Source organism: Danio rerio, chromosome 2 (assembly GCF_052040795.2).
Source record: "Danio rerio strain M-AB ecotype USA chromosome 2, GRCz13ab, whole genome shotgun sequence".
NCBI classification, from domain to species: domain Eukaryota; kingdom Metazoa; phylum Chordata; class Actinopteri; order Cypriniformes; family Danionidae; genus Danio; species Danio rerio.
This window is the reverse complement of record NC_141022.1, coordinates 11,720,141-11,747,240: the sequence shown is the minus strand read 5'-3', so window position 1 is coordinate 11,747,240 and position 27,100 is coordinate 11,720,141. Positions and strand designations below refer to the sequence as shown.

Below are 27,100 nucleotides of genomic sequence, written 5' to 3'. Positions count from 1 at the left end.
ATATACAGTTGAAGTCAGAATTATTAGCCCGCTTGTAATTTTTTTTTTCCTTTTTTAAATAATTCCCAAATGATGTTTAACAGAGCAAGGAATTTTTTTAAAGTATGTCTGATATAATATTTTGAAAAAGTCTTATTTGTTTTATTTCGGCTAGAATAAAAGCAGTTTTAAATTTTTTAAAGCCATTTTAGGGTTAAAATTATTAGCCCCTTTAAGCAATTTTTTTTTCCGATAGTTTACAGAACAAAAACTGTTATACAACAGCTTGCCTAATTACCCTAACCTGCCTAGTTAACCTAATTAGTTAAGCATTTAAATGTCATTTTAAGGTGTATAGAAGTGTCTTGAAAAATATCTAGTCAAATATTATTTACTGTCATTAAGGCAAAGATAAAATAAAGCAGTTATTAGAAATGAGTTATTACAACTATTATGTTTAGAAATGTATTGACAAAATCTCCTCTCTGTTAAATGGAAATGGGAGAATATAATAAACAGGGGGCTAATAATTCAGGGGAGCTAATAATTCTGGCTTTTACTGTATATACATATATAATATATACATAATAGGAAAGTATATTTTAAAAACATACATAGTGCTTAAATGTCACTCTTACCTCCATGCTAGAGTTGAAGGCTCTGTTGACTTTGGCTTTAATGTTGACCACTTGTCCAACCCTAAAAAATAAATGTGTTTTAAATGTGAGCCACGATTCATTCCCAAAGGTTTTTTTTTTTTTTTCAATTTTGCCCGTATTACTGTATCACCTCTTTTCACTTATCAAAATGACTTTAGATTGGTGTTGTGTTTTTGCGACAGACAGACTGGCAGCGTAATTAACAGTTTTCTGATAGCACAATAAACCTGAACTCCCCAAGGTGAAACGACATGCTGGTTAGGATGTTTTTCAGAAGATCCTAAGATGAGCCTCTAATTATCAAAAATATAAGTAATATTTCTCATGTACCCGATGGTGTGCTCGAAGTAGATGTCATCAACAGACGCTGTCACACAGGGACATCCAGCGTGTCTCTCGGCTGGAATAAAAACACATCAAATAAGACTTCTTGACACTAATAAATCTCTATTTTTATATTATATCACTATTCTTTTTAATAACTGCACATTGTGAATGATTTATTGCTAATGAGTATCAAAAATACAACATTAAAATATTTATATTTAACAATATAGCATTAAGACAAAAGATTTTAATGTTATTTTTAAGCAATGTTTAAAGTGTACGGTTATTTTATTTTTAGATAAGACCGCAAAGCTTTATCTTTCATTTGATGCAGTTTCATTTTTGTATCTTGAAATCATTATTTTTTGTTCCAAATCACTATGTTGTTCATTTTATTTATCTGTTTAGAATATAACCAAGCTTTCAATTGTCATTTATAGGACATTTAGAAAGCATAAATAGTCTAAATAGACTTTAGATTAGGTAAAAAAAAAAAAAAAACAGTAGAAATTTGTTGATGAAGCATTTAGTAACATGCAAAGTAACTATTACTATATGTCTGAAAAAATAAGATGTATACATGTACTTAGCTACTCTTAAATAACTGTTTTGTAAATAATGCAACACTTAATTTAGTAATGAAAATGAATCATTAACAATGTATGACAATTCTATCATTAAGCACATTATATATGTGCCTATACATCAAGAATACATCATTTGCAGCTGTATTATTAATCGTAACATTGAATAATGTATTATTAATGTGATCATACATATATTAATATACAATTAATGCTTTAGAATGTGTATTAACTATTTGCAATTGTGGGGCAGCACAGTGGTTCAGTGGTTAGCACTGTCACCTCACAGCTAGAAGGTTGCTGGTTCTAGTGCCGGCTGGGTCAGTTGGCATTTCTGTGTGGAGTTTGCATGTTCTCCCCGTGTCTGGGAGCTCTGGTTGCCCCCACTGTCCAAAGACATGCGATATAGGTGAATTGAATATACTAAAATTGGCTGTAGTGTATGTGTGTAAATGTGAGAGTGTATGGGTGTTTCCTGGTACGTGGTTGCAACTGGAAGGGTATCTGTGTGTAAAATTAATGCTGGATAAGTTGGTGGTTCATTCCGCTGTGGTGACCCCTGATGAATAAAGGGACTAAGCCGAAGCAAAATGAATGAATGAATATTTGCAAATGCTTAAATTATTTTTAGTGTGCAGATATAATTATAAAGTGTTTCCCTCCATTTTAACATAATTACCTGTTTAATACATCATGTGATGTACAATGAATTAAAAAAAACCTATCAAGTAACATTTTCAGGGATCTAACACATTTTGTAAAGTCAAATTTAAGCACTTTCCAGAACTGTTCCAGCACTTCATAAGTGTGGCAAATTACATATTTACATATATACAGTTGAAGTCAGAATTATTAGCCTGCCTTTGAAATTTTTTTTTTCTTTTTTAAATATTTCCCAAATGATGTTTAACAGAGCAAAGAAATTTTCACATTATTTTTTCTTGTGGAGAAAGTCTTATTTGTTTTATTTCGGCTAGAATAAAAGCAGTTTTAAATTTTTAACACCATTTTAAGGTCAAAATTGTTAGCCCCTCTGAGCTATATTTTATTTTGATTGTCTACAGAACAAACCATCGTTATACAGTAACTTGCCTAATTAACTTGCCTAGTTAACCTAATTACCTAGTTAAGCATTTAAATGTCACTTTAAGCTGTATAGAAGTGTCTTGAAAAATATCTAATAAAATATTATTCACTGTCATCATGGCAAAGACAAAATAAATCAGTTATTAGAATTAAGTTATTAAAACTATTATGTTTAGAAATGTGTTGAAACAAATCTTCTCTGCGTTAAACAGAAATTGTGGAAAAATATAAACAGGAGGGCTAGTAATTCTGACTTCAACTGTATATACTTCATCACATTATATCAGACGCTATTTGTTATAGTATTCTATTTAGTACAGTATACAGTATAGTATTTTAAGGAAACGTTTGATGTCAAGTTTGCCTCAAGTCCAAGATTGAATAACTGTCATTTACTCTCAAATGTTATTGACTCACATCTTTAATGTAAAAGGACAGCCTGATCATGCTACAGGTACATGCACACACTTTAAAAGCAAAACATATTTATTTTATTTAATTGAAATAGTTAATTATTATCATTCATTTATGAATTTATATTAATTATACTAATACAGGATTCCCCAAGTCAAATTTAAGAGTTTTTAAGACCATTATGAATGAAGTTTTAGACTTCATTCATTTATTAATTTTCCTTCAGCTTAGTCCCTTTATTTATCAGGGGTCGCCACAGCGGACGCCAGCAATTGGGAGAACATGTAAACAGAAACACCAACTGACCCAGCCGGGGCTCAAACCAGTGACCTTCTTGCTGTGAGGTGACAGTGCTAACCACTGAACCACCAAATTTCAGACTTATATAAGGCTAAATGCTAAGAATTGTTTTAATGGCCCGTTTAGGCCAGTGGAAAATATATATATATTTTTTATTTTTTCTTACTTGCCCCATCCAAAAAAATCTAATCAGATATTTCTTATTTGAAATAACGAAAACAAGCAAACACTAGTTGCTTACATACTCTTTAAAAAAAATTTTGTTTCAATTGACAATTATATAAATAATAAACTAAATCTATGCACAACAGTATGTTTGTAAGGAAGACAATTAAACTATATTGATAGAGTACAGTTTTAATAGTGTCATTGAGTTGATTGTTGGTTATTGACTGGTGTCAGCCTGATTGTGTTGCTTTACATGGACATCAGAAAATTAAGACCCATTAAAATTGTCTTATGACCTACAATACGATATTTCAGAGAAATTAAGACTTTTTAAGTTCTAAAAATTTGTTTTTGAAATGTAAAACCTTTTAAGACCCTGCTGACATCCTGCTATTTAGTGACAAATTATTATGAAAGTGGCGGCGCAGTAGGCAGTGCTGTCGCCCGACAGTAAGAAGTTCGCTGGTTCGAGCCTCGGCTGGGTCAGTTGCTGTTTCTGTGTGGAGTTTGCATGTTCTCCCTGCATTCGCGTGGGTTTCCTCCGGGTGCTCCAGTTTCCCACACAGTCCAAAGACATGTGGTACAGGTGAATTGGGTAGGCTAAATTGTCCATAGTGTATGAGTGTAAATGAGTGTGTGTGGATGTTTCCCAGAGATGGGTTGCGGCTGGAAGGGCATCCGCCGTGTAATAAATGTGCTGGATAAGTTGGTGGGTTATTCCGCTGTGGTGACCCCGAATTAATAAAGGGACTAAGCGGAAAAGAAAATGAATGAATGAATGAATGAATTCTTATGAAAGCAACACAATTAGATTTTCAAGCAGTTCTAAGCACTTTATTGGAAAATCAAAGCACTTTTTAAATCTTGAAAACACTAGAATAAATCCAAGCATTTTCCAGGATTACAGCACCTGTAAGAACCCTGAAGAACACTCACAAACACACATAGATCTAGATTTTATTTGCTCTAGGTTTGTTTGTCAGTATGAACGTCATTATACTACAACTGATAAGCTTATATAGAGAAGTTCTGGAGCCTTTACAATGCAGGTTAAAGGTGAGTGGCGTCAGTCATTGTGCAAACTCACCAGACAGACATGCTGTGCAGTCCATCCATTTGAGCAGCTGCCCGACGCTCAGCTCTCCGCAGTGGTTGGCATGGCAGGGCAACACGATCTGGCTCATCTTCACTTCTGAAGAGTTGCGTTGCTGAGCTCCATCCTCCAGATGAAGGTCACGCAGATCCTCCTTAAGACCGGACTCTAATGATGCCATGATGAGCTGTTGAGGACACCGGAAATCTTCAATACAATCACGCATGTGGTTTATAAGCATCAAAAGAATAAAAGTGCAATACAGCATGGAGATGTGTTGCTTTCTTTTTTTCTGTTCAGTAGAATGCATACTGACCTTATTTTTTTTGAGAACAACATAATAATGACTACCACATATTTTAGTAGATTAATGGTAAACATATTATATACAATAGTTTATATGCTTAAAATGAAATCTTTTCAGGTGTACGAACAAGAATCATTTGATGGCACATTAAAAAACTGTATAGATAAATCACAGAGCAGGACAAATTATACTAAGTTATACTAGGTTGTACATGTATGTATGCATTTATTTGTGTATGTGGATCTACAGTGCATCCCGAAAGTATGCTCTTCACTTTTTCCACTTGTTTATGTTACAGTCGTATTGCAAAGCACAAACCAAGCATGAAGACAAAGGAATTGTCTGTAGACCTCCTAGACAGGATTGTCTCGAGGCACAAGGCTGGGGAAGGTTACAGTAACATTTCTGCTGCTCTGAAAGTTCCAAAGAGCACAGTGGCCTCCATCATCCATAAGTGGAAGATGTTTAGAACCACCAGGACTCTTCCTAGAGCTGGCCGGCCATCTAAGCTGAGCGATCGGAGGAGAAGTGCCTCAGTCAAGGAGGTGATCAATAACCCGATGTCTAAGCTCCAGCAATCTTTTGTGGAGAGAGGAGAATCTATCTACAATGTATTTTTTGGAAATATGTTGTATAACACGCATCATCTTTTTTATTAATATATTTTTTATAATTCGTTTTTTTGTCTATCAATGCTGAATTAATGATGATTGTTGAGTTAACCTTGTTTAATATATATATAATATAATAATATATACATATATGATGCCTGATGAAGGCACCTACAGAAAATCTGCAGGTTTTTAAGGATTAGCTATGTAAATAAAAGCTCTTCATTTTTTTCCACATTTTAAGTACTTTGGACTTATTTTTGCTGTTTATTCTGATGAACCCCTTACCCAAAGAGCACCAACACATTATTTAAGATACCCCTGAGCACTTTTTGTTTGATTTTTGTTTGATTAAACCATTACTTTTTACCCAAACTGACTGAGTATAATTAAATATTATTTTCTACAATTAAAAATAAATATGTCAGAATGTGCATGTTGCTTTGTTTTAACAGATTTTAACACTGAATGACAACGAAACAATATTTCTCCCATACGCTGACGATTTATTTTCAAAAAAGTTATTTTAAACATTATAGTAGACACTTTATCTGCATTAACAATATTTTCGATAATTTAAACATTTATTTTTATGGTACACTACAACCCATAAAGATTTTTGCATTCAATTCAGTTTTTAAATAAATAAGTGTAAAATAATAATTACTATTTTTATGGGTTTTTATTGTCTTATGTTTACCAAGGCTGCATTTATTTGATGACAAAATCATATATATATATATATATATATATATATATATATATATATATATATATATATATATATACACACATATATTTTTTTTTCAAATAGAATGAAACTACTGATTACAGACAGACAGACAGACAGACAGACAGACAGACAGACAGACAGACAGACAGACAGATAGATAGATAGATAGATAGATAGATAGATAGATAGATAGATAGAAATTGTATATATCAAAAAAACATCATTACATCTTGAAGTGCTGCAGATATTTTTGTCTACAAGTGATATGGTTGCAAATGAATGGCTTAAATAACTCTCACCACTTGTGAGCGCACGTCACGAAGATGTTGTACTTCGAGTTCGGTAACTACCCGTAGCTATTACTTTGTTGACGATTGTGCAACTTTGAGTAACCTCTAAGTGACACTCCTCACATTCACGCCCTTCGATTCCTGTGTCAATAAAACACCTTTAAAAACTCACTTTAACGTTAGTATAGACGCTATGTGCACTGCGTTAATTCTGCGCAGCGCGTTCGCGTTGAATTGAATGCAAGTGTGCGCACTGACTGACCGAGGAAGAATGGCATAAGAAACAAGCTAAGACGGTTTTGCTTTGATGCATAGATTCATATAAAGTATTATTCACGCCCTTACCGCAAACTTGCCTTAGGAGTCTGTATGAATTCAAAACAGCAAGCCTTCTTGGATGATCATAACTGGATTGACGGTGATCACGGAAGCCCTGCGGCGCCCTGGAGGTCAACAAAACGCCGCTTCAGCCGCTCTTAGTGTTCACTAACAAGTTTAGCAGAGCGTGTGTGTCTGTGAGCTAGTGTTCATTCACTGAGACCCCGCCCCGTTGCTCCATGTTTGCACATGTTCTTTAAAAAGTCTTAATGTCCTTGTTTTTATACTTCTTTCTTACGTCAAAACAATGACAAACGTCAAAGTAAATTATGTTTGTTTGCTCACTGCACGGAATGTGTCGACACCTGCGGTTTGTCGTTTAGTTTGTTGACCAACAGGTGGCGCAATAAGCCTTTCAATGCGTAGAATAGCGCTTTGACTTAAAGTCAAATTAAACTGACAGTAGTAGTTGCAAGCTTTTATAAAAGAGAATCATTTTCTTTAAGAAGTAATAAGACTATAAAATAAGACTGCTAATAGGCTATAGGTCCTACACACGTGAGAGGATGAAGTACTTTGATACATCACTAAATTGAGAAGTTACATTACTCACAAATTTAATTGGTTTAACAGGTTTAAAGTGTTTTACTTGCAAAACTGCCAAATTATTCAAGCATCTACACAGAATAAAAAGCAAGAACAAACAAAGCATGATAATATTCATTAATATATCATGATAAACCATGGCAAATTATTTGTAATTATTGAAGTAAATTGAAATTAAATACAATTAAATAAAACAACAAAGAAAAAATATATAAAACAAAAGGCGGTTCATTCCACTGTGGCGACTCCTGATAAATAAAGGGACCAAGCCAGAGGAAAATGAATATATGAATATTCATTCATTCATTCATTCATTCATCCATTCATTTTCTTTTCGGCTTAGTCCCTTTATTAATCAGGGGTCGCCACAGTGGAATGAACCACTAACTTATCCAGCATATGTTTTACGCAGCGGATGCCCTTCCAGCCGCAATCCAACACTGGGAAATAAATGAATTACCCACTAAAAAAAAATAAATAAAAAAAAATGTTACTATTTTAAATAACTAAAATAAAGATATTATGCCAATATTGTAAATAATATAACTTAAATAATCACTCAAATAATTGAGTAACTAAAAGGCAAAGTAATTTCAAAATGTTTAACTGCTATAAAACAATAAAATCAATGACATATATATATATATATATATATATATATATATATATATATATATATATATATATATATATATATATATATATATATATATATATATATATATATATATATAAACAACAATAACAATACAGAACAAAATAAAATGAATGTTAATCATGGTTCTAAAATATGTATTTGAGCTTGTTTTTACAACTTACAACTTTTTTATCATGCGGTTTGAAACCTTGTCAAAAGAAATGGATATAAGTTAGCCACTTAAGAACAAAAAAGTCGGTCTTTCTTCCTTTACCAAGACTACAGAATAGCCATTATGTGGAGATGAACCTGCGTTCAGACCAATTTCATTCATTCATTCATTCATTCATTCATTCATTCATTCATTCATTCATTCATTCATTCTCATAGCATCTAACAGGGGGCGTGGGGTAGACAACTTTATCGAAATTATAGCTAAAATTCAGATTTTATTGTTTTAACTTTTATGCAGATGAGGAGGATTATGAGGTCGCGTCGAACACATCCATTGGTGTATGTAGCTGTCAATCATGCGGACGGGGCCCCGCCCATAGTTCATGATCTGGCTGTGGCAGGGTCGGTTGAAGCGGATGGGGTCAGAGGCGGGCTGCACGTTGACAGCTGGAGCATAAGGAAGCATCGCAGTCAAGCTGGCAGACGCGTTTATTTTCAGCCACAGACATGTTCGCCAAAGGTAAAGGGACCGCGGTGCCATCGGACGGGCAGGCTCGGGAAAAGTAAGCGCTGCTCTCCCTGTCTTTTCACGCTCGTTTACGCGCACAGCTGATGATATTTTGTTATTATGTTGTCAAGCGCTCCTCCTCAAGGTATACCAGTGGCGTTAAAGTGTTACAAGCTTGCGTTGTGGTTCTTTTTGTTTTTTCGCGGTCTTGTTCATTTCACTTTTTAAGATAAATAGTATTTGTTTCAAAACATTTATGTTTGCGAACGCCTATTGTGATATGGATGATTGTTGTATGTAGGTGCAAACTGTTGTTGAATCTCCAGGGCAAGAATAACAATGTATAATAATTATTATTATTATAAAGCTGTGATTGTTTTCATTGTTATTATTTTACAGATTGGCATTATATGTCTATGAATATTTGTTGCACGTGGGAGCTCAGAAATCCGCACAGACGTTTTTATCAGAGGTGTGTTGCATATTTATCCTTAAGTAGCCTACATTTCTTGTGTGTGTTGACCAGTCATGTTGTGATGTATGAATTCACTGTTGTGCGTTTCTGCTGTGTGTTATTTTGTTTAGATAAGATGGGAGAAGAACATAACCCTGGGTGAACCGCCAGGCTTTCTGCACTCTTGGTGGTGGTGTGTATGGATTGTATTAAGTTGCTGATCAGTGTTGTGCTTTGCAGTCTTTTTATTATCATCATAACATTAACATGATGGATGGAGAAATGGATTCATTTCTGGAACAGCAACTGTGATAACTGATGAAATATCTTAAATTAGTCTGAAGGGAAAATAATTTTTTTTTATTAAAATTTTTATTATTATTATTTGAATATTTTTTTAACTCAAGAGATTTGATCTATACACACTCAAAAATGATCTTTCTTGCTTGTTCAAACTACTACAGTTCTTGATTTATGTTTGGGATAACTTGTACAATGTTCAATCTACTTGAATGAAAACATGAAGGATTTGTTTGGAACCCATCATTTTGTTTACAGTGCATAAGTGTGTGATTAATTTCACAGTTTCAACAAAATCCAACAAATGTACATATTAGGGCTGAACATTATATTGTTTGAGCATCAATATCACAGTGTGTGTCACTCAAAAGTCACATCGCAAGATTAGATTATTTATTAAAGATTAAAAGATAAGATGACGTGGTGGCGCAGTGGGTAGCCTGTCCCCTCACAGCAAGAAGGTCGCTGGTTCGAGCCCTGGCTGGGTCAGTTGGCATTTCTGTGTGGAGTTTGCATGTTCTCCCCATGTTTGCGTAGGTTTCATCCAGTTGCTCTGGTTTCCCCCACAGTCCATAGACGTGTGCTATAGGTGAACTGAATAAGCTAAATTGGCCGTAGTGTATGTATGTGTGTGAATACAAGAGTGAATGGTTGTTTCCCAGTACTGGGTTGTGGCTGGAAGGACATCTGCTGCATGAAGCATATCCTGGATCATTTGGCGGTTCATTCCGCTGTGGCAACCCCTGATTAATAAAGGGACTAAGCCGAAAAGAAAATGAATGAATGGTTAAAAGATAAAGATATTATGAAATAATATATATATTTTTTTATTATTTATACAATGATGACCATGTTATTTTACATTTGATGTTCAATTTTTGTACCCGAATACTGCTAGACTTACCATGTAGCACGGTTTATTTTTGCTTTGTCGTATTTATATATGCTTGTGATTAACTATAATTCATGCAGATGCATTGCATAGAAAAACACTTTATCATCCCAGTCAATTTAAATAAATGAAATCTTTCCAATTAGAGCTTTTCAAAGCATCTGGTGAAATTATATTTATATCGATATCTATCTATATTGCAGCAAAACTAAATATTGCAATGTCAGATTTATCCAATATCATGCTGCCCTAGTCCACATAGTTTTTAACAGGGATGTCCAAACTCTGTCCTGGAGGGCCGGTGTCCTGCATATTTTAGTTCCAACACCAATCAAACAAGCCTAAACCAGCTAATCAAGCTCTCTCTAGGTATACTGGAAACTTCCACGGAGCAGTGTTGAAGGAAGTTGGAGCAAAACTATGTAGGACATAAGCCTTCCAGGACTTAAATCTTAAACAATGGGCATATCGACTATAAAAAAGGCAGATGAAACACTTAATTTGGTTTAATTAGATTCATAAAGCTGCAGGCAAAATAATTTTTTCATTTGTACAAAGTATATCAGGTGTCAGGACAAATATCCGCATTGGAATTAATCAACAAATTGGACTTGGAAAGTAAAAACTCCACTCCTTTTTTGCCAATAATGAATTTTTTTTTATGATAACTTTTTTTATGATAAACCTTTAAAGACAGAAGGGTTGTGAGCTCTGAGGTTGTTTATTGATTGTATATTTATTTGTTGAACTCCTCTATTCACATTAATTCAACTTACTTGTTAAAATGACGTTTACTTGCAAAATATGTGCAGAAAATCATCTTGCTTTCATGTGTATCCCTTATTTCCAGAAGGGGATGTCATTTCGGAAATTATTTTGGGAATTTACTAGTCATTTCTGACATAACTCACTTAGAGTAAATGACTGAAGGGAAACTACTTTACCCAAAATGTTTAATTTTAGTACACCAATCAGAGAGTTGCAGCCAGCAAAGTGCCCGAAAATATGGACTAAGCACCGCCCACTCACTTGAAACACAATCAATTGTATAACAGAGCCAGCTGTTAATTCTCTTTGCTCTGAAATATTATTCATTCATTCATTCATTTTCTTGTCGGCTTAGTCCCTTTATTAATCTAAGGTCGCCACAGCAGAATGAACCGCCAACTTATCCAGCAAGTTTTTACGCAGTGGATGCCCTTCCAGCCACAACCCATCTCTGGGAAATATCCACACACACTCACACACACACACACACACACACACACACACACACACACACACACACACACACACACACACACACACACACACACACACACCACGGACTATTTAGCCTACCCAATTCACCTGTACCGCATGTCTTTGGACTGTGGGGAAAACCGGAGCACCCGGAGGAAACCTACGCTAACGCAGGGAGAACATGCAAACTTCACACAGAAATGGCAACTGACCCAGTTGAGGCTCGAACCAGCGACCTTCTTGCTGTGAGGCGAAAGACTTATTTTGTAAATAAAACCAACAGCTTTAACTATATATTTTTATATTTTAACATGACTGTTATATTTTAAATGACGGCAGTGCTTGTAGTTTTTTCACTCATTAAAGAAATAGTTCAACCAAATAGAAGGTCGCTGATTCGAGTCCTGACTGGACCAGTTGACATATCTGTGTGGAGTTTGCATATTCTCCCCGTATTCGCGTGGGTTTCCTCCAGGTTCTCCGGTTTTTCCCACAGTCCAAACACATGTGCTATAGATCAATTGGGTAGTTTAAATTGTCCATAGTGATGAGTGTGTGTAGTGTGTATGGGTGTTTCCTTACCAGGTTGCAGCTGGAAATGCATCCTCTGCATAGAACCTGCTGGAATTAATGAATGAATCAATGAACGAACAAATGAACGAACAAATGAATGAATGAACGAATGAATGAATGAACGAATGAACGAACAAATGAACGAACGAATAAATGAATAAATCATCGAATGAATGAATGAATGAAAAGAAGACATGCTAAAGAGTATTGGAAAACCAGCCATTGGATTTCATAGTGGTTGTTTTTTTTATTACAGTATAAATGTAAATGGTTACCAGTTAAAGAAACTCATAAAGGTTTAGAACAGTTTGAGAATGAGTAAAAGGTGAGTTAATTTTTTATTTGGGTTAACTTTCCCTTTAATCTGTCATAAGGGACCAAGCTAACTAGATACATTGAGAACCACAACATCACAAATTTGGATTTAAAGCAAAGAAGTTTTTGGAAACGTGACAGAAATACAAATAGCCATGCTAGTGGCTGTTAAGTCTTATATCTTTTGTATTAAGTCTGATTCTTATCTATGTTTTTGCTTTCAAAGATTGTAATGTTAGTTCATCACTGTAAAAAAAAAATACTGGATTCCACACAATCCCTTCATGTCATCTTAAACATAAATTGATTAAGTTGACTTGATGGTTTTTACACTTTTACGTTTATTTAACCTTAAACTATTAAGTAACTATTTAAGAATGGTGTTGATTCAGCTCATTTTAAATTAGTAGTTTGACAAGCATCAAAAAAATGTTTCGAGTGATTGTTGATGCGTTATAATCCTAAAACAAAAATCTCTATGGGAGAAATGTTTCTGAATACAGCACTGCAAACTTTATTATTTTAGCTAAAATCAATATGAAAATGGTCCAAACATGAATCACAGCTTAATACTTGATGTTTTATTAATGCTATGCTCACTCAGTCTAACCATTGTGACACTGCAATGTCCTCTCACTACAATGTTCTTATCACGCAGTGTGTTTTGGGACCTGTACTGCGCAGCACCCGAGCGAAGGGACACATGTGATCACTCCAGTGAAGCGAAGGCCTTCCACGACTATGTAAGTGATGCGTGTTTAATTCACTAACATGCTGGGAGAGAAGCCACTGAAATGTGCCTCTGTGGTGTGAAGCGGAATATTGATCGCATTTATGAGATTGCGGATTATCAATGATTTTTGGTTCCGGGTCAGCTTTGTTTATCTTGATTCTATTAAAGGTTAAAAGGGCATTGAAAATGCAGTTTTGCACACTTGATTTAAGTCTCTGACTGTGCATTCTGTGCTGTGTTTGGGTGAGCCTGTGTACATGAGAGCATTTCTCTCGGATTGTGTGCATGCTTGGAGAATTATGGGATTAGGATACTATAGAATACATACTGTATGAAAGAATATGGCTCTGTCAGAACATTGGTAGTATTATATAACATGTGTGTATGTATGTGCATGTGTGTATATTTGAGTGGTTTCATAGGCAATGCTAACAGTACTCACTAAATGGAAATTTAAAATTGTTTATGAAGCATGTGTAAAATTAGACATCCATAATGTCGAAACCAGAAGTGGCGCGGTAAAATTACAAGCAATAAATCACCTATTAAGTTATTGTGCTTACAATTCACAACAGATATGATTTTTTTTTACATTTACATTTAGTCATTTAGCAGACGTTTTTATCCAAAGCGACTTACAAATGAGGACAAGGAAGCAATTTACACAACTATAAGAGCAACAATGAATAAGTGCTATAGGCAAGTTTCAGGTCTGTAAAGTCTAAGAAGAAAAGCAATAGTAATTTTTTTTTCTTTTTTTTTTTTTTTTTTAGAGTTTTTACAGTTACTGGTATATCCAGAGAGGCAATTGCAGATTAGGAAGTGGAGACTAAATAGTTGAGTTTTTAGTCGTTTCTTAAAAACAGCGAGTGACTGCCATTCTGATGCAGTTAGGGAGTTCATTCCACCAACTGGCAGATTGAACACGAGCGTTCGGGAAAGTGATTTCTTCCCTCTTTGGGATGGAACCACTAGGCGACGTTCATTCACAGAACGCAAGTTTCTGGTTTTTGGAGGGATAGTTCACTCCAAAGTGACCATTCTTTCACCATTGTCCCACCTGTCACTTTTTACAAACCTGTTTGAGATTCTTTCTTCTGTTAAACCTAAAAAGAAGATATTTTGAAGAATGTTGGAAACTGACATGTTGAAAGTAAACTATCAACATTTTTTAAAATGTTTTAAAAAGTAGGCCTGTCACAATAATCAAAATATCAACTCATTACTCGATACTTTTTTTGCCGTTGCAATATATATTTACAAATTCACAAAAAAATCCATTTTACAATGACATTCACCACTGTCAAGGTTTATAAATGGGCATTTTCCTAACAGGACATTTAATAGTGTATATAATAGGGCATTTACCTTTTTAACATCAATTATCATAAAATGTAAATAACCTTAAAAATAGGGATGCTCAAGAAAAACGATTACCCGTTAACCAAAAGGGTGCATTTTTACCCAATTAATGGTATTACTTAAAACAGTGGTTCTCAAAGTGGGGACAATGAAGGGGAGGGTCGCCTGGTGATTTCCAAAAAACTATTTATTTTTATTAAAGCATAAGAATAACCATATTTTATCCATAAACTACTAAAGAGAAAAAAACAGTTGTTTATAGTTACTATATACTACTGTATATAGTTACTATAGTAGCTTATAGTTACTAGTTGTATTGGATTGCGACCCCTGGGGTAATTTTATTAAAGACACAGCAATAGCATCAGATGCAGCAGATTGATTTTATAATACCAGGTTAAACTTTCTGACATACTGGCATACATTTAAAAAATCAACGAAGAATAGACTTTCTGAATAGGTTTCTGTATTTATAAACACTTCAGAGGATATTAGGGGTCGCGAGTCACTGGCATTGCTATGTTGGGGGTCGTGGGCTGACAAGTTTGGGAACCCCTGAGTAAAATGATTAAAAAATAGTATGTTATAATATATATATTATGTAATATATAATTTTAAAGCTTCGCTGCATAAGGGGCCGATCACAGCGAATGCGCTGTTTGCGTTGAGAGGTGCTTAATTTGAATGGTTTACTGATGGCCTCGAGTGTTTTGCATGCTGCTTATGGACCCTGCGGGGCTCGCGTTTTAGCCACTGCGTGTCGTGTGCTCACAGAGCGGAAAAAGCGTGTTACGTCAGTTGTATCGTTTTCATTCTTCATTCAAATAAAAGCAGAGGCTACTGAGAATTTTTAAAGATGGAGGAGAGACTAGTTGTCGCTGTTTCAAGTCACCCAGAGCTGTATTACTTTACAAATATGCCACAGCTATATTACCCTGCAGCCCAAGACCGCTTACTGAAGCTAAGCAGGGCTGAGCCTGGTCAGTACCTGGATGGGAGACCATATGGGAAAACTAGGTTGCTGTCGGAAGTGGTGTTAGAGAGGCCAGCAGGGGGTGCTCAACCTGCGGTCTGTGTGAGTCCTAATGCCCCAGTAAAAGTGAAGGGGACACTATACTGTCAGTGGGTGCCGTTTTTCGGATGAGACGTTAAACCGAGGTCCTGTCTCTGTGGTCATTAAAAATCCTATGGCACTTCTCGTAAAGAGTAGGGGTGTAACCCAGGTGTCCTGGCCAAAGTCCCTCAATCGTCCCTTACAATCATGGTCTCCCAATCATCCCTATCTACTGAATTGGCTCTATTACTGTCTCTCCACTCCTCCAATATCTGGTGTGTGGTGAGCATACTGGCGCCGTTGTCCTTTTTCTGTCGTCCATCATCCAAGTGGATGTTGCATACTGGTGGTGAGAGAACCCCCTCATGATTGTAAAGCGCTTTGAGTGTATGGCCATACACAATACATGCGCTATATAAATACACATTACATTACATTACAAATCTTGAATATAAAAATATTATCAAATATTAAAATGGCGTTTCCTAGTGACATATAAAAAGAGCACCATGGTTTTTTTTTTTTCTTGTCAACAAAAATGGCAGTGTGGTGTGCCTTACGTTTTTTGAACGGAAAAGTGCATTCGATGTGATCTGCCCCTGATGTGCAACACATATTTGTTAACTCACAAAACGGTAACACGTGCAACCACACGTGCCTACAGACGTATTTTGCCAAAAAAGCTAAATGGAAGAAGGATATTTCTGGTCACAGTTTGATACAGACGAGTTGATACCAAACCAGCCCTGGTGCAGATCGCCTCTGTCCTGGATCTGCGTCATAAACTCAACAAATAGGTTCTGATTTTCTGTATGTTGTTCTTTGCATGTTAAAAGAAATCAGTATTTTAAAATGCAATATTTAATGTAACAAAAAAAGAAATTTCATATTATTCATATTATCAAATTCCAAATAAGAATTTCATATTAATTTGACCAGTTAACCGTTAATATTTCCTTAACGAGTGGCTGTTGTTAATTTTCAAAATCAACTGAAATGAGCACCCCTACTTAAGAATGATAAGTATTTTAAAATATATATGGCTATTTGTATTATTATTCTGTCGTTATATAATAAACAGTGGCATAAAATGATCTCAAAATGACAATAATATTGCTTATCGCATCATTTTTCTGTGACAATATTTAATCTCACACTCATGCCATTTCAAACCCATAAGCCAGGGGTGTCCAAACTCGGTCCTGGAGGGCCGGTGTCCTGCATATTTTAGTTCCAACCCCGATTCAAAACACCTGAACTCGCTAATCAAGCTATTTTCAACGTATTCTAGAAACTTCCAGGGAGCAGTGTTGAGGGAGGTTGGAGATAAGCTATGCAGGACACCGGCCCTCCAGGACCGAGTTTGGACTCCCCTGCCATAAGCCTTTCATTCATAATCAGAACATAAATAAAGGCATTTTAATAAAAACTGAGAGATTTCTGTTCCTTCATTCACCCAGAATTCTGCCACTTCAAAACATTCATAAAGAGATCAGAACAATACATCTATATAAATCAGGTTGTTTAATCCAAATCTTTTAAGAAGATGCTTTTAATTTATATGATAAACAGATTTCATTGTAAAAGCTCAAATGTGCCACATTACAGAGGAATGAACCTCATTGGTTCTCACGTTTCAAGCCAATACGCTTGAGCTTCTGTGACCTAATCTGAATGCTGTGTAAAATCTGAAATTCTTTTGTGATTCTTTGTCTTCTCCATTAAAACTTATTTGGCCAACGAAAAAATCGGAACTCTAATTGTTTGCTGTTCAATGTTTATATGCAAAGAAAAGCGTAAATTGAATTGTGTCATCATCCGCGATAAAGTCTTTTCAGTAGAATTAGATTCACTCTATTAGAATAGATTAAGTTTTTAAACAAAATCTTTTTTTGAATTTTTTTTCAGTTGAGGGATTTTAATTAGATATCTTTATTTATGTTCACCAAAAATAATACATTTTGTTTGGATTTGAAGCCCTGAGAAAAGGATGTCAGAATTTTTCTTTTGGAACTTGCTGTTTCTTTGTGCTTATTTGTAAAAAAAAAAAAAAAAAGTTTAATATATAATATATATATATATATATATATATATATATATATATATATATATATATATATATATATATATATATATATATATATATATATATATATATTAGGGATGTAACGGTATTGTAAATACCGTCATACCGCAATATTAATTTTTTTCGATATTACCGAAGTCGCATGACTCGGTAAAACTATAGGTCTTCTGAGAAAATTTGCTCAGGCGAATGAAGCGAACGGGAGGTAGCTGAAACTTCATTTCCCATCAGCCCCGGCGTGGCCATAATCCTTTGCGGTCTGTTGTCGCTACAGATCCAGTAATGCGGAAATGGAGTGTGCTGCTAGTAGCGGAGATGAAAAAAAGATGGAAATGATCGAACCTAAAGCGGGTGTTGTCGCCGCGCGCTTGCTGAATAGCGGTGCTGTCGCGCGCGTTCTGATCAGCTGTGTTGTGGCGCGCGTATTGTAAAGCGCCGAGGGGGGGTTGAGCGCGCATACTCAAGAGAGGTGTTATCGCGCGCCTACTGAAGGGCTGGACTGGACGGAGGTTGTGTCGCGTCGCGGGGGCACTTTTGATCGTTTTGGAAGGGCATTTTCTATCCAAGACTAAGAAGGGCATGTGCACTGCACAGGTTGAGCCCTATGTGTGCACGTGCCTGCAAGTTGGGGAATACGACTAATAACAGTCATGGGGACTGCAGAAACACAGCACACTGTTCAGATTGATGCAGACATTGACTTGTACCGCAAAGAGATCTCTATCTCACTCATGGTTTGTCCTCTCAAGTGGGGGAAAGACAATGCACAACGTTACCCCACTGCTGTCAACATGGGCCAAGTCATATCTCTCTTGTCCCAGAATCCTCAGTCCCAAATGAGAGGGGTTTTTTCTGTTGCAGGGGACATTGTAAACACCCAGAGATACCAGCTTTTACCAGATTATATTTATATGATAATTTTCCTTTAAACCCATCTCTATCTAAGTGAGTGATTAAATGTTAAATGTGATGAGTTTTTAACAATACTAAATTGAAACTTTATTTTTTTACATGGTTTAATAATTTTTTGTTATTAAAATTGAAGTTCCTGTTTCAAAGCTAACAGATAGATGGCTAATTTGTATGTCATTGACACTTTTGGCACTTTTTTGGAGTATTTTCAAAAGTTTTTTTTTTTCCTGTAAATGATTCAATAAATACCGTACCGTGACATTCATACCGAGGTATTACCGTACCGTGAAATTCTGATACCGTTACATCCCTAATATATATATATATATATATATATATATATATATATATATATATATATATATATATATATATATATATATATATATATATATATATATATATATATATATATAATTATTATTATTTATTTATTTATTTTTTTGAGTGTATCCTAGACAGTGTATAGGGTAATCTGTGAATCCCAAGTCTGACAACACTTTATTATACGTTTACAACACATTATTATACGATGGTGTGACGTCATCATCAACATCCCACCATACGACATCATCGAATGCAAATGTACACAAATTGTATTCCTGAGGCTCGTCTCAATCAGCACCCTTGTTCAGTTGTCAGTGCACTGATCAGGGAGTTAGCCATTTTAAGTACTGTCTCAATTGCAAAATTCTTCCAGTGCACAGAAACATTTGCGACCTGAAAATTCCCACAGTGCACCATGAAAATCAGGGAGCATCGATGTACAGTATGCGCCCTTAACAGAAGTTCGGATGCACAAAACAGGAATCGGGTGAACCAAATAATCAAATAGAGATATTCTTTTTTAAAAAGAATTGTATTTATTTGTATGTTCATGTTAAATACATGAACATCTTTTCAGTAAAATGTTTCTCATTTGTCTTTTTGTGTGATGATTTGATTCGCCCGCTTCATTTTATTTTATGAACGCCGTTAAGGCTGCATAGTGTGCATCCTTGCTTCCTGAGTTTAAACATAGCTAGACAGGATAAGTACAATCAAGCAAACATTTATAGTTGTTTAATGGTTGAAATGTTGCTGGTATATGAAAAAATCTAATTATTTAGCTATAATGGACTTTTAAAAACTGTACAAACTCCAGTTTTGATGCTGTATAATAAGGATGTTCTCATGTCACACTCAGTGTCCTAATGTGTAGTGAACTGAGCCATCACTCTCCTTACTTGTGCCCTAATTTAAGTACACAACATACTGATGAACGACCTCGGGAGCTGACTGAGACGCACCCCTGGTTAGGTGTTACAAATAATTAATGTGTCTGACACACTTGGCTTAAAAAGAATTGCAGTTTTTTTTTTTTATTAGAAAGCTGAGCCTGTGCTTTTTTTTACCTGAAATGTTTGACCAAATGCTTAGTTCAATCACTGATATCTTCTTAGACTGTTAATATTCTTTGTTTAGGTAATTGTCAATGTCCTCCAATCTGGCCCACTGAAGTTACTTTGTTGCGTTGATTGATCACAATGACTTTCAGTTTGGACGTCAAAAATGGAAAAACTTCTGTTATTTGAAACAGAAACCGGTCTTACACAAATCTCTCCAAATCCTGGAGTTTTAAAATGCTGTACATGTTCTTAGGCCGGATTAAGTTGAGTAAGCTGTGAGGATTTATTTTGTAGTTGTGGAGCTTTGGTCCCTTCCACAACAGATACTCAATCGGCCTGCATAACTTTAACTCCAGTGCAACTGCAATAGAATTACAATTCAAAGTAGGAAATGCTTAAAAATAATATTGATAAGTTCAAAACTGTTTAAAAGTCTGGTCTTTATCAATTAAAAATAAATTATTATTATTATAAATTAATTTTATTATTATTCAGAAGCCATAATTTAAAAAGCAAAAGTTTATATTTAGTATAAATTAAAAAGCATAAATTAATCAAAAGTGTTACAAGAAATTGCAGTTTTAAAGCAATGCTGTTGTTTTCAGTGTCCAATTCAACAAAAAAAATTAAGTAACACAAAGACATTTTAGTATTAATACTAATAAGAATTTAAATCATGAATCAATGGGCTCTATTTTAACAATCTAGACAAACTGAACTCTTCGCTAGCGAAAAAAAACGTTAAACCGGCCATCTGCAGCGCGAGGATAAAAAACAACTCTCATCTTTATGTACTCTTTACTCTCTTCTTACTTTACTTTTACTCTTTTTTTTTTTTTACTCCTTTACTTTTGTGGATAAGAAAACAGTGTGTTACACACTCCACTGAAGACATCCATTAGCCTATATATTTAATTTTGTTTGTTAAGTGCAAAGATTAGTTTCAAAGCTATTTCTAAAGTTTTCATTTCCAGCAAATAAATAAATGAACAATAATAACGAAGTGTGGTCAAAAACTGAGTTATATTAAAACACACGTCCTGTTCTTATGGTGATGCACATGTCTCCAAAACCCAACAGGTGGACAAATCTGAACTTTTTTCAAAACTGAAATGTTTTTGTTAAAACATTTATAAATGTGCATATAATAAATAGTACTGCTAATAATAATCACATTATACGAATGCAAATTTTCATGAATAAACTAAAAAAAAACATGAAGAAGGCATGGAGGTAGTGTTTTATTATGTATTAGGTGGTGTATTTTATTTATTATAATTATTTTTTATATGTAAAGATATTTGTGCATTGTTGCACATCCTGTGTGTATTAAGCATTTAAACCTAACTATATAAACACACATACATACATACATACATACATACATACATACATACATGCATACATACATACATACATACATACATGCATGCATGCATACATACATACATACATACATACATACATACAGTTGAATTCAAAATTAATAGCCCCCCTTTGAATTGTTTTTTTATTTTTTTATATTTTCCAAATGATGTTTAACAGAGCAAAGACATTTTCACATTATGTCTAAATGTTTTTTTTTTCTTCTGGAAAAAGTCTTATTTGTTTTATTTTGGCTAGAATATAAGCAGTTATTCATTTTTTAAACACCATTTTAAGGACAAAATTATTAGCCCCTTTAAGCCAATTTTTTTTCGAGAGTCTACTGAACAAACCATTGTTATACAATAACTTGCTTAATTACCCTAACCTGCCTAGTTAACCTAATCAACCTAGTTAATTTTTAAATGTCACATTAAGCTGTATAGAAGTGTCATGAAAAATATATAGTAAAATAATATTTACTGTCATCATGGCAAAGATTGATTAAATCAGTTATTAGAAATGAGTTATTAAAACTATGTTTAAAAATGTGTTAAAGAAATCTTCTCTCCGTTAAACAGAAATTAGCAAAAAAAATAAACAGGAGTACTACTAATTCAGGGGGGCTAATAATTTTGACTTCAACTGTACATACATAATGCGCTCTAAACTTTAGACCAGCTTTTACTTCATCAATGACGCAGTCTATTTCAGTTTCTCAAAATAGCAACATGCCAACAATGCGCTTTAACATGCCTCTTTTTTTAGACCAACACACCAATGAGTCCACAAAGCAGCACAAATGGATTTGCCAACGTGGTGCAAAACATGAAAATGAGGGTTGCGCTGGTCTGAAAATAGCAACAAATCACCCAAAACACATCTTGCTTCAGTCTTCAGTCAATGATTCAGTCTTCGTGAAGGATCTTGTTACATACAAAAAACATCTTTGTCATTACAGGAATAAATTGTACTTTAACATGTATTATAATAGCAATTTTTTTTAGTCGACTCAATAACCTGGTGGTTGGTGCGCCAATGTGTGTTGTGGTGGCGCTTCGGGGCGTCCTGAGTTCGAGTCCCGGCTCGGGAACATTTCACTACCCTATCCCCCCAATCTCTCTCACCAACTTCGGTCTCTGTCTCAATGCTGTCTTATCTAATGAAGGCAAAAAGGCCAAAAATAAATCTTTTTAAAAAAAAAAGCTAATTTTTCTAACACATATTTCAAAATATTACCGTTTACTGTTGTTTTAATTTTAAAAATTTGCATTAAAGTAAACATCATGCTTTCAAGCTGCAATTTAATGTGGAACGTCTTTATCTAACTTTGTGCCATTAAGATATGGCAGGCTATTCTCATGGGACCACCTGGCCCTTTAAAACCTGAAATGGTGGTCGGTGTGGTGGGGTGGGGGAGGGGAGCTTACAAGATCTGATAATGGTGAGGTCTCCTCTTGCTTTTTAGCTTTTTAACCCTGACGCAGCAGGAAAGCGTGTCGCACCCGCCCCAACTCCCTTTAGGGTAAATATGAACTGCCAGGAACCAGTCTGAGAACAAAAAGTCTACTAGTACAAGTACATGATTCAGTAATCTGACGTAGATCGCAATTAAATAGCGGTGGAGGGGTTCCGGTCATATGTTGCAGGAATGTAGTGTAGAATAAAGGAGAGTGTTTTGCTTTGTCACACTAGACAGAGTTTGTGTGTGAGTGTGTGTGTGCGTGTGTGCGTATGTGCGTGTGTGTGTGAGCAAGTTAATATGTTGGTTGGATCAACAGCTGAATGATAAGGAGTTTGATTGGAATCATTGATTTGACTGTCAAATTCTCTTATTACTCTATTTTCTTCACACCTCTGATGGTCCTGTAATCAACATTCACCTATTTGCCTTTGAAAGTGTGGAGACCCCCATTCCCCTGTGTATTCTGTATTGATATTAACATGGATTGATTGCCTTCGATCAATAAGAGGTTGAAAGAATCCAATGCAAGGTCACACTTATGATCTCAGTCGTTTGTATCTCTTGAGGCCCTTATTGGCCACAAACACTTGGACGGACACACACACACACACACACACACACACACACACACACACACACACACACACACACACACACACACACACACACACGCACACACAAACAATCACACATTTGTTTTTCTATCATGATGGGGTCACTCCATTGACTTCAGTTGTTTCTATACTAAGCTAAAATTGATATTAGCATTAAATCAATACTCTACCCCTAAATGTAACCTTGAGTTGAACTTTCTGAATGCTTAGCTTATTGGTAGCACATCATGTTTTTCTTTTTTTGTATTGCAGCATTTTTAAGAGGCGCTGTTTATAACATGCAGGAGAGAAAAAACAAATATCATGACCATGAATTAAAAATGTGTTTTCATGATTTATTCATTACATTTAAAGCATTTAAAACGTCATTTTGGAAACATTTTGAATGTTATTTATTAAATAAAATTTGGCTAAGTTTTAAATAAAACTAGAACAAACTCATGTAATTGGAATGAATTAACAAACTGCATAAAGCAAATAGTAGTTGGAACTAATTCTTAATTTGTGGCCGCATTATGTATTTTCCCAACATATAACGTGGACTCTATTAAAGGTGCAGTAGGTGATTGTCTTCAGAAACATTTTTTGTTATGCTGGTTGAAAATCTCCTTACATTCCAATAGTAATGATTAAATTAAATGATCTACATGTATTTATATCTATTTTTATATTCTGGGTAAGGAAAACCAAAAAAATAATAATAATAATTCATCCAATTAAATATTGTCTGGCCGACATTTCTCCTAATTCTGATAAGTAGCCCAAACTGTCTGTCACCAGACGTTCTTTTAGACAGGTTATGTAATGTTTTAAAATTATTTTAGCCCCCCAAAGCTGATGTAGATTTTGTTATGAATGGGTTACATGCACAGAAGTGTTGTTTCTGACGAATGATTGAGGTGACTATTTTCTGATTCATAAGGGATAATTTACAGCATCGATAATAATGTAGATTTATATTCAGTTTAATAACAAAACAACATTAAATAGCGCTATTCCACCAGTTATATCATTGGTTTTATATTCACATTCGTTCATTTTTGAACAATGACAACCTGTGATTGTTTACTATGCTTCTCTGAATATTCGGTCAGAAATAACATGTAAGTATGGCTCAGTTATAAGTGTAATTCCTGCACACCGCCGGCCAACCACTAACTACATTTAACTGGCGGGTTGAACTAGTAGGTTGTCTGCTGACATGTTCGCTGTGCGCACTTGTGATTTCAAGAGGCGTGGCTTTGGACGGCAGAGGAGGGACAATGTTTAAGATATTCTAAACGGTTAGCATTTTTGAAGATCACCTACTGCACCTTTAATTTTGAGATTATTTAAAGTCTGTGACACCAATTTGACAGTAGCCATCACTAAGTTTGTCAGCTTTGTGTGTGTTTTGTGTATTGTCTGCACCAGTGGAACCCAGGGGAATGCATGTTGCATCAGCAACCGTTGGTGTCGACTTCTTTGGTGAGAGAGGGAACTCTGATTGGCTCTTCATTTAAGTGGCTAGCCAATGCATGAGAATAAAAGCAAAAATGACCAAGGCAAGATGTTTTAGAATACACAAAACATGCCACTTGTATAGTTCTGGCAGTTAATATGGCTGCTTCAGCAAAAGAAGCCTCACCTTATTGTGAAGGAGCCAATCACATCCGCTTGTTAAGTCATGATGCATGGAATACTGTTTCCGGATCCAAGCCACTACTTCATTGTAATTGAGAAAATATTCATTTGTGACCACTTTTTTAGTCATATCACACGTTAACACATTAAATTGTATATAAAATCATGGTGTACACATCAGTCTCTGGACTTGCTGCATAACAGACACCAATATTTTAACAAAAATTGCTCACTTTCTGGCCATTCTGATATATATATATATGTCTGTCTGTCACCAATGTGTATATATATGTCTCCCCAAACAGTTTGATATAGTGCTTTGACCCAGAAGTCACTTTGCGTGATGTCACACTTAACAAGTGGATAGACTGATTAATCTCCGAGGGAGGGGCCCATTCCAGATGTTTGATCTTTGTGACAGTTTCTGCAGCTTCCTTGTTATGAAGACCCCATGTTCTGCAAATGTGCTCTCAGTAAATTCTTACCTCGCTGTCATTGGAAATACGATCTCTTCTTCTAAATCAACCAAATACTCTTAAAAACAAATGTTTACTGATTTTGTAATCTGTATGAAACAAATGTGAAATATAGTCTTTCCCATCTAACCTCAGTATTTTAAATAATTTTCTGCCATTCAAACACAAATTGCATGATAGCAGCTACTTGAACAGTTAAACTTGTAAACAAAGTGGTCAGATTTTAGCTGGCAGCAATAAGTTAGAAAATGCATCGGAAGACCATTACGATTTAATGCAGATGTGTTTACAGGATGATATTTTATCCCTGTTAAAACAGATAGGAGCTGCATTTTCATGCCTGGGAGGCACTTCAAAGATGGCTGCTGACATAAATGACTAAAGTAATCATGAAATCAAAATTTTCTCTTCTTTTTTTTTAGTATTTATTTAGTAGTGCTTGTTTTAAATGATGTATCAGTGCACATCATTTTTTGTAAAACAATATTTATTTTTATATGCATAACATTACTTTTAGGGTGGGGCTATCAGGGCATGTCTCATTACTAATCAACCGCTTAGGCCTGGGCAATTTGGCCTAAAATCAAATTAATCAATTTTATTTCTTTCATTTATTTATTTTTGCTGACAATTTTTGAACAGTAAATTTGCATTTTTCTTTGGTACAAGCTGCTCTTGTTGCTCTGTTGTCTCAGTGTTTAAGTTGTCCATGCTCAACATGTTGGCAGAATAACATAACAGAGCGGGGTCATGTGACGTGTATATGCTGTAAGGAAGGTAATCGAAAAAATTAACCTGAAAAAAATTAAATCTATTATAGGTTCTGAATGTCAGTTTTAAATCACTTTTCGATTAATTAATTTTGTTTTAAATCGACTCTGGCTCAAACTTGCAGTAATTCAAGGATGGACGATCTATTCCTTCCAGTTCTCTGCCATTTCCATAGGGACTCGCCACAAAGAATTTGACGCGTAAAACCACAAACTTGCAAAGCAACCGTTTACTTTTCATTCGTCAGGATACAACAAAAATAATATAAAAAAAAGTATGAACTATTTACACTTTTCCAAGTTTCAATATAAATAGAATTTCAAAAAACGGTCAAAGACTGTCCACCATCAAGCCCCTTCCTTCTTTTTTTTAGCTTTTTTCCCAGTTGCTTACGCATACATATGATGTAGGACATTAGTTAACATGTGAAACGTCATGTACGTAATAAAATATCACAAAATATACAAATCAAATGACTGGCTGCATCAAATGACTACATATCTCAATACAAATAAAATATTATGAAAAAATATTACAAATCTCTTAGTGCTCTTTATGGCTCTAACAGTGGAATCAGCAAACCTTCAACCTATTTAAATCATAAAATATTACAAATGGATGTTTCCCAGTACTGGGTTGCAGCATGGAAGGGCGTTAACTGCATCAAACATATGCTGGATA

At 34.9% G+C, this 27,100-nt stretch overlaps 2 protein-coding genes across 9 annotated transcripts in view; one reads left to right on the top strand and one right to left on the bottom strand.

The window, feature by feature from the left end:
* acot11a (acyl-CoA thioesterase 11a) overlaps positions 1–7,042 on the bottom strand; it is a 37,072-nt gene extending 30,030 nt beyond the window's left edge. For 2 of the 5 annotated variants that reach the window (XM_087239465.1, XM_087239468.1), the window contains exons 1-4: positions 6,897–7,042; positions 4,605–4,797; positions 969–1,038; positions 618–678 (exon numbers count right to left, since the gene is read on the bottom strand). In XM_087239465.1, the coding sequence (XP_087095591.1) occupies positions 618–678; positions 969–1,038; positions 4,605–4,791 (318 nt within the window). In that variant the 5' untranslated portion in view covers positions 4,792–4,797; positions 6,897–7,042. 5 annotated transcript variants of the gene reach the window in all.
* A 1,658-nt stretch (positions 7,043–8,700) lies between these two features.
* ssbp3a (single stranded DNA binding protein 3a) overlaps positions 8,701–27,100 on the top strand; it is a 101,963-nt gene continuing 83,563 nt past the window's right edge. For 3 of the 4 annotated variants that reach the window (XR_015477334.1, XM_087238433.1, XM_087238432.1), the window contains exons 1-4: positions 8,701–8,849; positions 9,194–9,266; positions 9,380–9,441; positions 13,229–13,313. Coding sequence is in view for 3 of the 4 variants with exons in the window: in XM_087238433.1 (XP_087094559.1) it covers positions 8,794–8,849; positions 9,194–9,266; positions 9,380–9,441; positions 13,229–13,313 (276 nt within the window). In the remaining variant the exon portion in view is untranslated. 4 annotated transcript variants of the gene reach the window in all.